At 44.0% G+C, this 13,435-nt stretch overlaps 1 protein-coding gene across 4 annotated transcripts in view; it reads right to left on the reverse strand.

Moving 5' to 3' along the window:
* Nucleotides 1–1,846: 1,846 nt before the first annotated feature.
* Nucleotides 1,847–13,435, reverse strand: part of BRSK2 (BR serine/threonine kinase 2) — a 182,409-nt gene continuing 170,820 nt past the window's right edge. The window contains exon 19 of one of the 4 annotated variants that reach the window (XM_073658769.1): nt 1,847–4,931. In XM_073658769.1, the coding sequence (XP_073514870.1) occupies nt 4,912–4,931 (20 nt within the window). In that variant the 3' untranslated portion in view covers nt 1,847–4,911. The other 3 variants (XM_073658767.1, XM_073658766.1, XM_073658768.1) reach the window with 3 other exon arrangements.

Genomic DNA, 13,435 nt, shown 5'->3' on the forward strand with positions numbered 1-13,435 from the left:
CAATTAAGCATCTCTGGAGAGACCTGAAAATGGCTGTCCACCAACGTTCACCATCCAACCTGGTGGAACTGGAGAAGATCTGCAAGGAAGAATGGCAGAGGATCCCCAAATCCAGGTGTGAAAAACTTGTTGCATCATTCCCAGGAAGACTCATGGTTGTACTAGCTCAAAAGGGTGATTCTACTCAATACTGAGCAAAGGGTCTAAATACTTATGACCATGTGATATTTCAGTTTTTCTTTTTTAATAAATTTGCAAAAATTCCAACATTTCGTTTTTTTTTTCAGTCAAGATGGGGTGCAGAGTGTACTTTAATGAGAAAAAATGAACTTTTTAGAATTTACCAAATGGCTGCAATGAAACAAAGAGAGAAAAATTTAAAGGGGTCTGAATACTTTCCGTACCCACTGTATATATAAAATAACAACCACAGAAAGTCTTCGCCTTCCCTGGGTCCAGCACCGGCTATCCGTCACTGATCCATTCTTTCCTGGCTGCAGTGGTGAAGTCATGACTATACTGCATATCACCACTGCAGCCAATCACTGAGCGCAATGACTCTACCGCTGTAGACAGCATGAGTAGCTTAGCTCAGTGATTGCATGCAGCTGATCAATAAAGACTAGAGAGGCAGTGCTGGACCTGGGAGGGTAAGAGCTCAGTCTGTTTCTTATATCTCACTGAACCTGTGGGCTAAAGTTAGTTGAAATGGGTCAAACTCTTTAAATACAGCATTTCTATGCTATGCTATGACCTTAGCCTTAGTTCACCAGAACTGCACAATGGTCATCTTTATTAATATGTCATGATTTTATTAGTACCTACGTAAGGTATATGTGAGATTGTTACTATATTCCTTTTTAAATTGTAATAAAAAATGGAAAGATAATGAGTGCAATAGGGTCTTATCTGGGTTAAATCGAGGAACAAAGGCAGAGAAAAATTCGAACCTGAAAAATTGTGAAAGTCACAACTCCTGTGTTAGCTTGAAAAATGGTATATCATAGGGAAACTGGAGAAGGGTGGAGGTAAATCCGCGCTACCAAAGGTATAAGATACAGTAGGAGACGCGTTTTGAAGCTTTTGTATTTGGGTAGCTTAATAAGTTACAAACCCCCTGTATACATTTTGTTCTGATTTACCAAAAGGTGGTCTCATCATGAAGAGCAACCAATAAGAGTTACCTTGAATTGCTTGGGGTAAAACTTTTTCTTTGGCTTTTCGATCATAAAGAAAACTTATTCTTTGAGTTATGGACCATAATGTTTTGGGCCAAATAGAAGCAACGTGCTGACCATGACGCAAGTGTGCTTCGAAACGCGTTGATAAAAATCGCATTCACATCTCTATGGTCTCCTACTGCATCTTATACCCTTGGCAGTGAAGATTTACCTCCACCTTTCTCCAGCTTCCATATTATATTCCTTTTTTAGATGAGTTGTTTAGGAACAGAAAAAAAATTGACCTATTCCCCACAAACAACGGCAAAAATATTTTTTAGCGTTGACTAGTAATTGCAGCATTCATGGAACGCAATGATCAAAAGTAGCACTGGTTCTGGGGACAAACAGAACGGCTATATTATTATATTTTATTTTTAATCCTGGACTAATATTCCTGTGCCGGATGAATCCAAGGGGGATTAATCTGTTGACTTGTGACAAAGTTATATAACCCTGTTATATGAACTGATGTGTGAAGACGTTGGACATCATTTTGCATTAGCCTGCATGCGTACATTTTGCTACCTTGTATAGTGATCCGCAACGTTCCAATCCGCAATCCGTCGTTGGATCCATGTTTGCAGCCACAGTGACTCCATGGGAAATAACCACAGCACATCGTCTACATACTGAACAATTTTATTGGCTGTTTTCAGACGTTCATTTTTTTTTTATTTCTTTTTTTAGAACGCCAATGCGGGTGGGTAACATGCCGCAGTGTGCGCCCACTGGCTTTACAAAACACACAAGGGAAATATTGCTGTCCAAATGCCTACCACCGCCACTCCTGCCCTGGAGCCATGCGTGTCTGGTCTCCCGGAGGTCATGGGGTGTAATACTGTAAAATGTGCAAGTGTAGAAAGGCAGGAGGTCAACAGAACATTGGCATTAACTCTTTCAGGAATCCGGCACAATTAAAAGAGTAACTATGGGACACATGCCCTGCCCTTACATCTCTCCTGCCCCAAGAATTCAGCACCTCGTAGTACATAATACCCTTTGATCGTCGTCATTTTATGTTCAAACGTATATACAATGGAGCAGGTATTAAAACCGTAGGGACAAGAGAGAACAAGGAGGGAGCTCGGTGTATACCAGAGATTGAGGCCTTGTTTTATTTCTGAACCTTAAGATGGCGGCAAGATGTGTTTTCTCCTGCTGTACCATAGATAAGTATTGTGCTGTCTCCCATTCACAGGACATATTCTCAGAAAATCAGATTATTTACATACCAACGGAATCATTCATCGCAAACGTGATCCTTGTACAGCTAATAGCTTAAATATATATATTTATATTGTATTTATAAATAACAGAGACTTTCACACCACACACTGTGTGAAGGGCCTGCGGAGCGTGCTGCTGCGTACAGAGAGTGCAGAGCGTGGTGCGGTGTGTATACAGACTGCAGACCGGGGCCTGGAGCTGTATACAGTACCATGTAAGCATTGCAGCATTTTGTATGTACATGCATATGGCAGAGCCCTGAGAGTTACAGGAGGATGATCCCATTTAGGATGATCCCAAACTTATAAGTTTTACTTCTGGATGTATTTAAGATGTGCAACCTGCAAATCTAATTCCATGGTGTTACGTCAGTGTCTGTATCTGTATGCATAGATGCCAACTGTCCTGGTACTCCTGGGTTTATACATGCCCCGCCCCAAATGGGACGTTCCGGGCAAAACAAGGGGCATTCTCGTAAGTTAAACTTCCCCAGAAATGTTGCCAACTATATGTATGGCTGGGGGGGTAGGTGAAAAAGTTCCAACCCCCCTGTATACATCTCGTCCTGATTTACCAAAAAGTGGTCTTGTCACGCAGAGCAACCAATAAGATTTAAATTGAATTGCTTGGGGTAAAACTTTTTCATTGAGTTTTGGACCATAAAGAAAACTTTTTCATTGAGTTTTGGACCATAAAGAAAACTTTTTCATTGAGTTTTGGACCATAAAATAAAACTTTTTCATTGAGTTTTGGACCATAAAGAAAACTTTTTCTTTGAGTTTTGGACCATAAAGAAAACTTTTTCTTTGAGTTTTAGACCATAAAGGAAATGGTCCTTACACGATCAACTGTAATCTGTGGGTGAACCTAACAGCACCAACACAGGGAAATTAAAGCATGGTGCCTATTGAAATGAATAGATTGTCTATATAATCCTATTCATGGGGGGATTATCTTTTATTAAAGGGTTGTATCAAAATTACAGGAAAGATGATAAATTGGCGTCCGAGAGCCGGGATCCCCACTGATTTTGAGAACGCGTGTCAAGAGACCCCAGTTTGAATGGAGCATGCTGACTCTTCATGAAAAGTTTATGGTACTTCTGGAGTTTGCAAGCACTTTATTTTCCTACTTTCCTCCTGCATTTGTCACACTTCATGTAAATGGTGGCTCCGACATACTGGGACCAAACACCTATTATTGTCCTCCTGATTTTTTACCTTCCCAGGCTCTCTAGATAGCTCATGTGTTAAAACTTTTGCGTAAAACAGTGCAGCCAGAATGGGAATTGTGTCCCTTTACACCCCAAAACTTAGTTAATTGGATCCCTATGAAACCGACTTTAGGCTGAACAGGCATTTTCTGTTGCCACGTTTAGGTCGTCCCCCTGCAGAGCGCTGTGTGCAGATGCATATATATATATACATATGTAAACACTGCTTGCAATGCTTGTGTGCTGCTGGGCTCTGCACCACTCCACCCATCCTCCGCAGCGCCGATCCACAGGCCCGTCTTGCAGTTAGCAGTTAATAATTTAAACACAAAGGATTAACACCCGACCCCTAAACTTACAAACCTTATAAAAATAGCCCCAATATTTCACATTATGCAACAGGACATGCCAATCCCCCCTGTGTACATCCCCCACAAGATGAGCTGAATACTAGGGCACTGCCCTATACGGGGGGTCGATACGGAAAGCAGCTCCTCTTGTGACCCTCTCTGGATGTAGCAGTGTGTTGTGTGCGCGTGTGTGTGTGTGTGTATGTGGCTGTCTACGTGTAAACATAATTAACCCCTTAAATACATTCAGCATTTAATAACCCTTAATATAGTCTATTAACCCCTTTCAGCCTGAAGAGCTACACGCAACCATAGGCATTACATTATGGCCCTCGGTTTCTTGAGTGGTGCAGCTGGGTGTTCAGGAGTCGAGTTATCATTAAGGGAATAGTAAGAGAGCTTCCTACGACATAATCATGAACTCCGACCTTTCGTAGGGTTAGGGTATGTGCACATGGAGTTTTTTTTAATGGAAACCGCTCTTCATTGAGGATTTTTTTTGCTTCTCTTTTTTTTTTTCCTGAAGGTTTTGCAATCTTCTGATTGGACACTTTCTAGTTTGGAGCAGATTCCATCTGCTACGAGGAATTGAAATGCACTTTCTTTTCAGAACTTGAAGTTGGGAAAAAATTACCAGCAAAGTGAACGGAAAGATTCTTTCAAGCGTTTTTGAGCGATTTTTCAAGCATTTTATTTTTTTCAGTGGTCCAGCTCCCCAAAAAAAATCCTCAAAAAAACCTCTACGTGCACATAGCCCTACTACTTGATGGTAACCCAACTCCTGCTTGCTCTAGTGCCCATCTCTGCAGGCTTCCAAGGTGGATGGTAGGCGCAGGGTTGAGTCAGGGTCATCTTCTGGCCAGGCGGACAAGAATAGGAGGAGATGAAGGGCGGCTGGTTAGCTTTTTGGGATAATTCCTGGTGGGGATAAAGTGAGGGAGAACACACATGCGAGAAGGAAGGAGAGAGTATGGAGAGAAGCAGAAAATGCCAATCGGTGGCGATTAATGACCATGAGACAGGCATGAAGAACAGAAGAGAAAATGGCATCGTAGAGAGATGAAATGGAGAACAAACAGACAAGACAGAGAAGAAAAGTCGTTAATTTGGGAAAGTTGAACCGAGCAGGCTGCAGCCAGCAATGATTGTGCTCCGAGCTCTCTATATACATATTTATAGGCGTATATACACAGACATTCAGTGTCCAGACTAGAAAATGGTGCACTGATTACTAGTCCTAATACTGGGATAAGGTGTGTGCTACAATATATACACACGTCTATATGTATTTACAAGGCAGAACATACATACAGTATATATATACTTAAGATAATTCCACGTTCCATAGTCCAGTGCTATCTACATTCGGGTATAATGGAGGAGAACCCATATCTCAGAGCTGCATTGTGCGGTTGGAGTGATGAAGATGATGGTCAGGAAATGCTGAGCCTTCACCCTGTGCCCACTGGATATTGCAGTTTAGCTACTTAAAGGCAATGACGTCTGATGGGGCACATCAGGGGAAAGCACTGGCAGCTGCTGTGGTACTACAAGTCTTGCAGAACATGCTTGGACTTGTGGTTCTACAATAGCGGGCGAGCCAGATGTTGCCCAATGATGTAATCACAGGTTGAAATGTTTGCACCATGTCACTGTGTGTACTACAGGCATATGGACGTATACCAATTGCAACATTCTCCAGGATTATTGTACAGAAGGTCCTTATTCATTTCTTCGTAGTGTATTAAAGGAGCCAATTCCTATAGGACCGCTCTGTGACACTGCCACCTGGTGTTCACTGAGTACATGGCAGGGGACACATACTCCCTGTAGTATCATTGGGCTTTAGTGACATCTTGGGGGCACAGTAGGAAATTCCTCTGTTATGTGTCCTGTTTGCTGGGGGAAGCAGGGATAGGGGTCTCCTGAGTGATGACAGGGCTGGTTTTCCTTGATCTCTCCTTCCCGCTGGCTCCCAGGGGCCCCTGCTCCTTATTATCAGATGGACGCTGCTTGCTGAGGGGCCCAGGGGCGGGAGAAGCGTGACCGTTCTTCTCGTCTGAAAAAAGTTGTTTAAGTACGTCAAAGAAGTTACTGATTGGGCGGCCTAGAGACAGAGAGAAAAACGGAGAGAGGGGGGAAGGGTAAGAGACAGGCGGAGAGAGAAAGGTAGAGAGAGTGACAGAGACAATGGGAAAGAATTGAGAAAGACTTGAAATGAGCGCATTGGCCATACATAGGAGGGGCAGCCAATTTTGTCTTCAATTTGACGTTGTTCGTTCACAAAAACTGGTTACTAATTGGAAAACTAGCTAATATATGAATAAGTCTGGATCGAACCCTCACAATGGCTGCCACTGCCGCATGTAGGCAACAGGTACACTGTAAAGAAGGGGTTAAAGAGAGAGTGTAAGGGGCAAAATGGCAGGTAGATAGAAATAATAGGAGAGGACGGGTATGAAAGGAAACCATAAAAGAAATGAGAAAAAAGCAAAACTACAGGAAAAATAAAGATCTGATCACTGGAACGTTTCACCCACCATCGTCCCGTTACTTCAAAGGATGGAAATCATCATTTCTTCCACCACATAAGTCACTGGGAGAGGTGTATCCAGAGGTGTAATTATAGGGGGCAGTGCTTGCAGTTGCACCAGGATCATTGGTGTTCGGATAGGGCCCAACGGCACTTCTGCTATAGAGGAGACATGATGGCTGGGAGGCCCTAATAGGAATTTTATTGGGATCAAGCTTCAGTTATCATTTGCATTTTTCATCTGTTTTTGAACATCACTATGTTGTGTGAACAGAGGGGAAAATGGCCCAAAACATGTGCTCCCTATCCATCCATCTACTTAAAGGCATAGTCCAGTTCTAGAAAATAATTTCTGCATTCATTTGTCACTCTTTTCTAGATCTCTGCTTGCTATAATCCAATGTGAACCTTTATTACTTCTTGCAGTGTCTCACGTGATGCACACACAGGTACGTGGCTCTAAATGTACTGTAAAAAGCTGTACGCCGATGTGTCACAAGACAAGGACAGGGATCGGCTGGATGCTAATCCCGTTATATAAAAGCAAGAAGAGTCCTTAAAAACTTTTAGGAATGGGTACAGAAATCATAGTGATAACTTTTCATCACATGAAGAATAACATTTATTTTATGGAACAGAAACGCCCTTTTAAATGGGTTGTCCAGGATTTATTGGGAATGGTTCATAAAAAATAATTTCAGCTGTTAAAGGGGTTGTCTGGGAATATATATATATATATATTTTACAATGGGCCAAAGAACTAGCAGGCAGGTAGTTGCTACTTACCTGCCTTTTGTTCCCGGCGCCGGTCTCTGCCGCCACTGAGCGATCTCAGACCGTTCCAGCAAGCAATTCTGCAACTTCCGATGACGTCACGCTGATGGAGCAGCGGCTTCTCTTTTGCTCTTTTAATGGGGCATGAGTGCCGATGTCATGCTGATTGACAGCCAGCTCCCTGATGCCTAACTGCGGGGAGCTGGCTGTAAATGTGCATGATATCAGCAGTCACGCTCTGTCGACAGAGCAGCTTGGAAGAATAAGAGCTGCTCTGTTAATGTGAAGCAGCAGAATCACTGGATTGAGCGGTAAGTGACTTCTCTGGGCTAGCGCCACTACCTGCCTGTTAGTTTTTAGGTCTGAGTTTGGGCCAGGAGACCCACAGCGGGTCCGGACATTACAGTCCATACTTGGACCGTGTTTCATGGATGTCTGAATTCAGCCACAAATTCTTTTTTGAGAGGTTCCTGTCTAGTGACAGATTCATCTCACTAATGCATTGTCACCTGTCTGAAAAAGAAGGGCTAAAGGCTTCCATACTCTACCATCCTTATAGGCACTACCTTAAAGGGAGTGTGTTGTCAGAAAGTCATCTATTGTTTAAATCAAGTTTATGTGTTACATGTATTTTTCTTTTTTTTTTTCATATCATGATCTGTATCTAAAAAGAAAATTAGAAATCTTGCAACTTTCACAATGGCCAATGGGTCTTTTTTAGACTTATACTTCCTGTACTAGCAGGAAGATTTTTCAGCAGGCTCCTTATCAGCAGAGGCAGGATTAAAATGACAAGTAATGCCTCCATACACAGCTGATAACACAGGATCCACCAATCACAGGCAACATCACAGTTGACCCTGGTCTCGTTCCCTTCACAATGACCTTTGCACACGCTCATTAGATGCTTCTATATAAAACATAGGGTCAGAGTTAGGGCTCATTCAGACGCCTGTGCAAATTGGTCCGATTCGCTTCATAGAAATATATGAAGCTGACGCGCTCGGGTTGGGAGAGCCGCGGTCAGTCTGTGCATTAGCGGTCCTTGCTCGGACTGAATGGCATAACGTCTGTTGCAGCTAATGTACATGTCGATTTCCTGAAACAGGAGGTTACACTCTAAAATAGCCCATGTGGCCCATGTGAAAACTGCAAGATTTCTCATTTTTATTTTTAATACAGATATGGGAAAAACATTGCCAAAATAAAAAATAAATAAGTACATTTAACACAAAATGTTGATTAAAACAATAGGTCATTTTATGATAACACATTCCCTTTAAAACAGTAACTAAAAAACGTGTAATGGTCTAAAATCTGATTTATAATATGACTCCGGAGCACTAACCTACATTTGATATCCATATGTATAATATTCATACAGATGTAGCAGGGTTGAATTTATCATTCATCATATCAGTCTGTGCGCTTTGTCTGATACTGCAGCACAGCGTCATTTATATACTGTAAATGCTGAAAAGCTGCAGTACCACAAGTGGCCTGTGGACAAAAGTGGAGGTGTTTCCCCCCCAAAAAATGCATTTTCCTAATCCTGGACAACTCTTTTAAGATAAATCACTAGGTTTACTTGTAGGCATCAAAGGTAATAAAAAAAAATTCTACATCTGTGATTGTGATGGTGGTGGTCAGGCCAGAGCTTGGGGATGGATCTATACTCTACAAATAATTTTTAACTGGTTAATATAATATAATAATATAGTATAATGTATTCCATAATGTATGGAATAATATCTATACCTGAAATTCCCTGATTGACCTGCAGAACTTTCAGAAGACTATAGGCGTCTCAGGGGTGTAACTATAGGGGTGCGGGGTTGCAATCACACCCGGGGCCTGGAGATTAGGGGGTGCCCAAAATGACCCTTTGCCCCATGGGAAAAGATTATTACTATTAAAGACCTGTGTTAGTTGGGGGCCCTGCTGGAGATTTTGCATTGGGACCCACAAGCTTCACGTTACGCCACTGATGCTACTGTTTATGGCGGCTTTTGGGCCACAGATGGGCAGACTACAGACTGCTATAAAACAGCCCATCGTCTGAGTATAACTATGGGAGGGTTTCCTATAAACATTCTTTGTAGGGGAATTGTTATTTTAGCAATTTCCTAATCTAAATTCTGGCAAGAACAAAAAAAATTCTATGTAAAAAAAAATATCATTCTGGGGAAATAATATAAAGAAAAGATGGCAGAAAATAGGAAAGAGAGAGGGGCCAGAAAAAGGTGGACGGGACAGATAGATGTCGCAGAAGGAACACTGATATGCAGAAACAGCCATAGACAGATATGAGACAACATGACACAAATCATTAAGAGAGTGCTGAGCACGTAACATTATACAAGCCATCGTTCAGCTCTGTAGTCAATGGACGGCGCACAGTGCTGCAGCCTACAGAGCCACTGAGCTGAATGACACGTGAAGCGGATGTGACAGAAATGGCGGCATTATTTAGGAGGCAGAAGGAGCATGTTGGTACAGGGAAAGAAGCAGCAAATGGGGTGAGGAAAGCAGAGTGGGGGCTGATTATAGTGTGAACAGTGGCCACGGGAATAGTCTTGTCTGTGTTTGCAATGGATTGTGGGATGTGATGTATCAACAACAGTTTATTGCACGCTAGGCCTCATTTATCAAAACTGTCTTTGTAGCCCATAGCAACCAATCAGAGTTCAGCTTTCATCTTACCAGAGCAGTTTAAGAAATGAAAGATGAGCTCTGATTGGTTGCTATGGGCAACAAACACAGATCCATTGCCAGACAATTTTGAAAAATAGGGCCTCATGTCTTATTGGTTTGGCTGTGAATAGGGGCTAATAGGAAATATCAGGTGTCCGAAAAAAAGAGCCTTGTTTTCCATAGCAACCAATCAGCTTATATTTTCTAAAATGTGTTGAAGTTGGGACTCAGACTGGCTGCAGTGTATATGGGGCGACCTGCTTTAATCCATAGGTGTATATTATCAGTAATAGGAAATGTACCTATTTTTGTGCTGAGGAATTGTATTTATCACCATTAATAGACATAGCGTGTATCTGAATGCAGAAGGTTATGTTCTATCCTAACTGAGCAAATAAAACCCAATTAAATCCTGTCATGTGTAAAGGTGAACACTAAACACAACCAGAATTAAAAAACATAAGAAATTAGGGACCTTAAAGGGGTTGTCTGATACCTATACAGCCCTTTCTTTAATGGGAGTCTCACAGGAGACGTCACAGGAGGATGGCAGTCACTTCCCCGCAGCTTACATCACCCCCTGAAACAAAATGGCCACACTTTTGTCCCCACTGCTGTATTTTCGGTTGCTGCCGCCATATTCCCTGCTTCTGACACCAGCGCCTTTTCCTGACTGTGGCAGCCGTGAGTGAAGATGCAGACGGTGGGCACTGAAGAAGTGTATCAGCGGACACTAAATCTGTGGTCACGTCAGTATCAGCCAACCCTGAAATAGGGCGAATGAAGATGCAGACGGTGGGCACTGAAGAAGTGTATCAGCAGACACTAAATCTGTGGTCATGTCAGTATCAGCCCACCCTGAAACAGGGAGAATGAAGATGCAGACGGTGGGCACTGAAGAAGTGTATCAGCAGACACTAAATCTGTGGTCATGTCAGTATCAGCCCACCCTGAAACAGGGAGAATGAAGATGCAGACGGTGGGCACTGAAGAAGTGTATCAGCGGACACTAAATCTGTGGTCACGTCAGTATCAGCCCACCCTGAAACAGGGAGAATGAAGATGCAGACGGTGGGCACTGAAGAAGTGTATCAGCGGACACTAAATCTGTGGTCAAGTCTGTATCAGCCCACCCTGAAACAGGGAGAAAGAAGATGCAGACGGTGGGCACTGAAGAAGTGTATCAGCGGACACTAAAGCTGTGGTCACGTCTGTATCAGCCCACCCTGAAACAGGGAGAAAGAAGATGCAGACGGTGGGCACTGAAGAAGTGTATCAGCGGACACTAAAGCTGTGGTCACGTCAGTATCAGCCCACCCTGAAACAGGGCGAATGAACATGCAGACGGTGGGCACTGAAGAAGTGTATCAGCGGACACTAAATCTGTGGTCACGTCTGTATCAGCCCATCCTGAAACAGGGCGAATGAAGATGCAGACGGTGGGCACTGAAGAAGTGTATCAGCGGACACTAAATCTGTGGTCATGTCTGTATCAGCCCACCCTGAAACAGGGAGAATGAAGATGCAGACGGTGGGCACTGAAGAAGTGTATCAGCGGACACTAAATCTGTGGTCACGTCAGTATCAGCCCACCCTGAAACAGGGAGAATGAACATGCAGACGGTGGGCACTGAAGAAGTGTATCAGCAGACACTAAATCTGTGGTCATGTCAGTATCAGCCCACCCTGAAACAGGGAGAATGAAGATGCAGACGGTGGGCACTGAAGAAGTGTATCAGCAGACACTAAATCTGTGGTCATGTCAGTATCAGCCCACCCTGAAACAGGGCGAATGAACATGCAGACGGTGGGCACTGAAGAAGTGTATCAGCGGACACTAAATCTGTGGTCACGTCTGTATCAGCCAACCCTGAAACAGGGAGAATGAAGATGCAGACGGTGGGCACTGAAGAAGTGTATCAGCGGACACTAAATCTGTGGTCACGTCTGTATCAGCCCACCCTGAAACAGGGCGAATGAACATGCAGACGGTGGGCACTGAAGAAGTGTATCAGCGGACACTAAATCTGTGGTCACGTCTGTATCAGCCAACCCTGAAACAGGGAGAATGAAGATGCAGACGGTGGGCACTGAAGAAGTGTATCAGCGGACACTAAATCTGTGGTCACGTCTGTATCAGCCAACCCTGAAACAGGGAGAATGAAGATGCAGACGGTGGGCACTGAAGAAGTGTATCAGCGGACACTAAATCTGTGGTCACGTCTGTATCAGCCCATCCTGAAACAGGGCGAATGAAGATGCAGACGGTGGGCACTGAATCTGTGGTCACGTCAGTATCAGCCCACCCTGAAACAGGGAGAATGAAGATGCAGACGGTGGGCACTGAAGAAGTGTATCAGCGGACACTAAATCTGTGGTCACGTCTGTATCAGCCAACCCTGAAACAGGGAGAATGAAGATGCAGACGGTGGGCACTGAAGAAGTGTATCAGCGGACACTAAATCTGTGGTCACGTCTGTATCAGCCAACCCTGAAACAGGGAGAATGAAGATGCAGACGGTGGGCACTGAAGAAGTGTATCAGCGGACACTAAATCTGTGGTCACGTCAGTATCAGCCCACCCTGAAACAGGGAGAATGAAGATGCAGACGGTGGGCACTGAAGAAGTGTATCAGCGGACACTAAATCTGTGGTCACGTCTGTATCAGCCCACCCTGAAACAGGGAGAATGAAGATGCAGACGGTGGGCACTGAAGAAGTGTATCAGCGGACACTAAAGCTGTGGTCACGTCAGTATCAGCCCACCCTGAAACAGGGCGAATGAACATGCAGACGGTGGACACTGAAGAAGTGTATCAGCGGACACTAAATCTGTGGTCACGTCTGTATCAGCCCACCCTGAAACAGGGCGAATGAAGATGCAGACGGTGGGCACTGAAGAAGTGTATCAGCGGACACTAAATCTGTGGTCACGTCTGTATCAGCCCATCCTGAAACAGGGCGAATGAAGATGCAGACGGTGGGCACTGAAGAAGTGTATCAGCGGACACTAAATCTGTGGTCATGTCTGTATCAGCCCACCCTGAAACAGGGCGAATGAAGATGCAGACGGTGGGCACTGAAGAAGTGTATCAGCGGACACTAAATCTGTGGTCACGTCAGTATTAGCCCACCCTGAAACAGGGAGAATGAAGATGCAGACGGTGGGCACTGAAGAAGTGTATCAGCGGACACTAAATCTGTGGTCACGTCTGTATCAGCCAACCCTGAAACAGGGAGAATGAAGATGCAGACGGTGGGCACTGAAGAAGTGTATCAGCGGACACTAAATCTGTGGTCACGTCTGTATCAGCCAACCCTGAAACAGGGAGAATGAAGATGCAGACGGTGGGCACTGAAGAAGTGTATCAGCGGACACTAAATCTGTGGTCAAGTCTGTATCAGCCAACCCTGAAACAGG

This window comes from Phyllobates terribilis, unplaced genomic scaffold (assembly GCF_046119375.1).
Source record: "Phyllobates terribilis strain yellow unplaced genomic scaffold, ASM4611937v1 Scaffold_13__5_contigs__length_258822181, whole genome shotgun sequence".
Taxonomy (NCBI): domain Eukaryota; kingdom Metazoa; phylum Chordata; class Amphibia; order Anura; family Dendrobatidae; genus Phyllobates; species Phyllobates terribilis.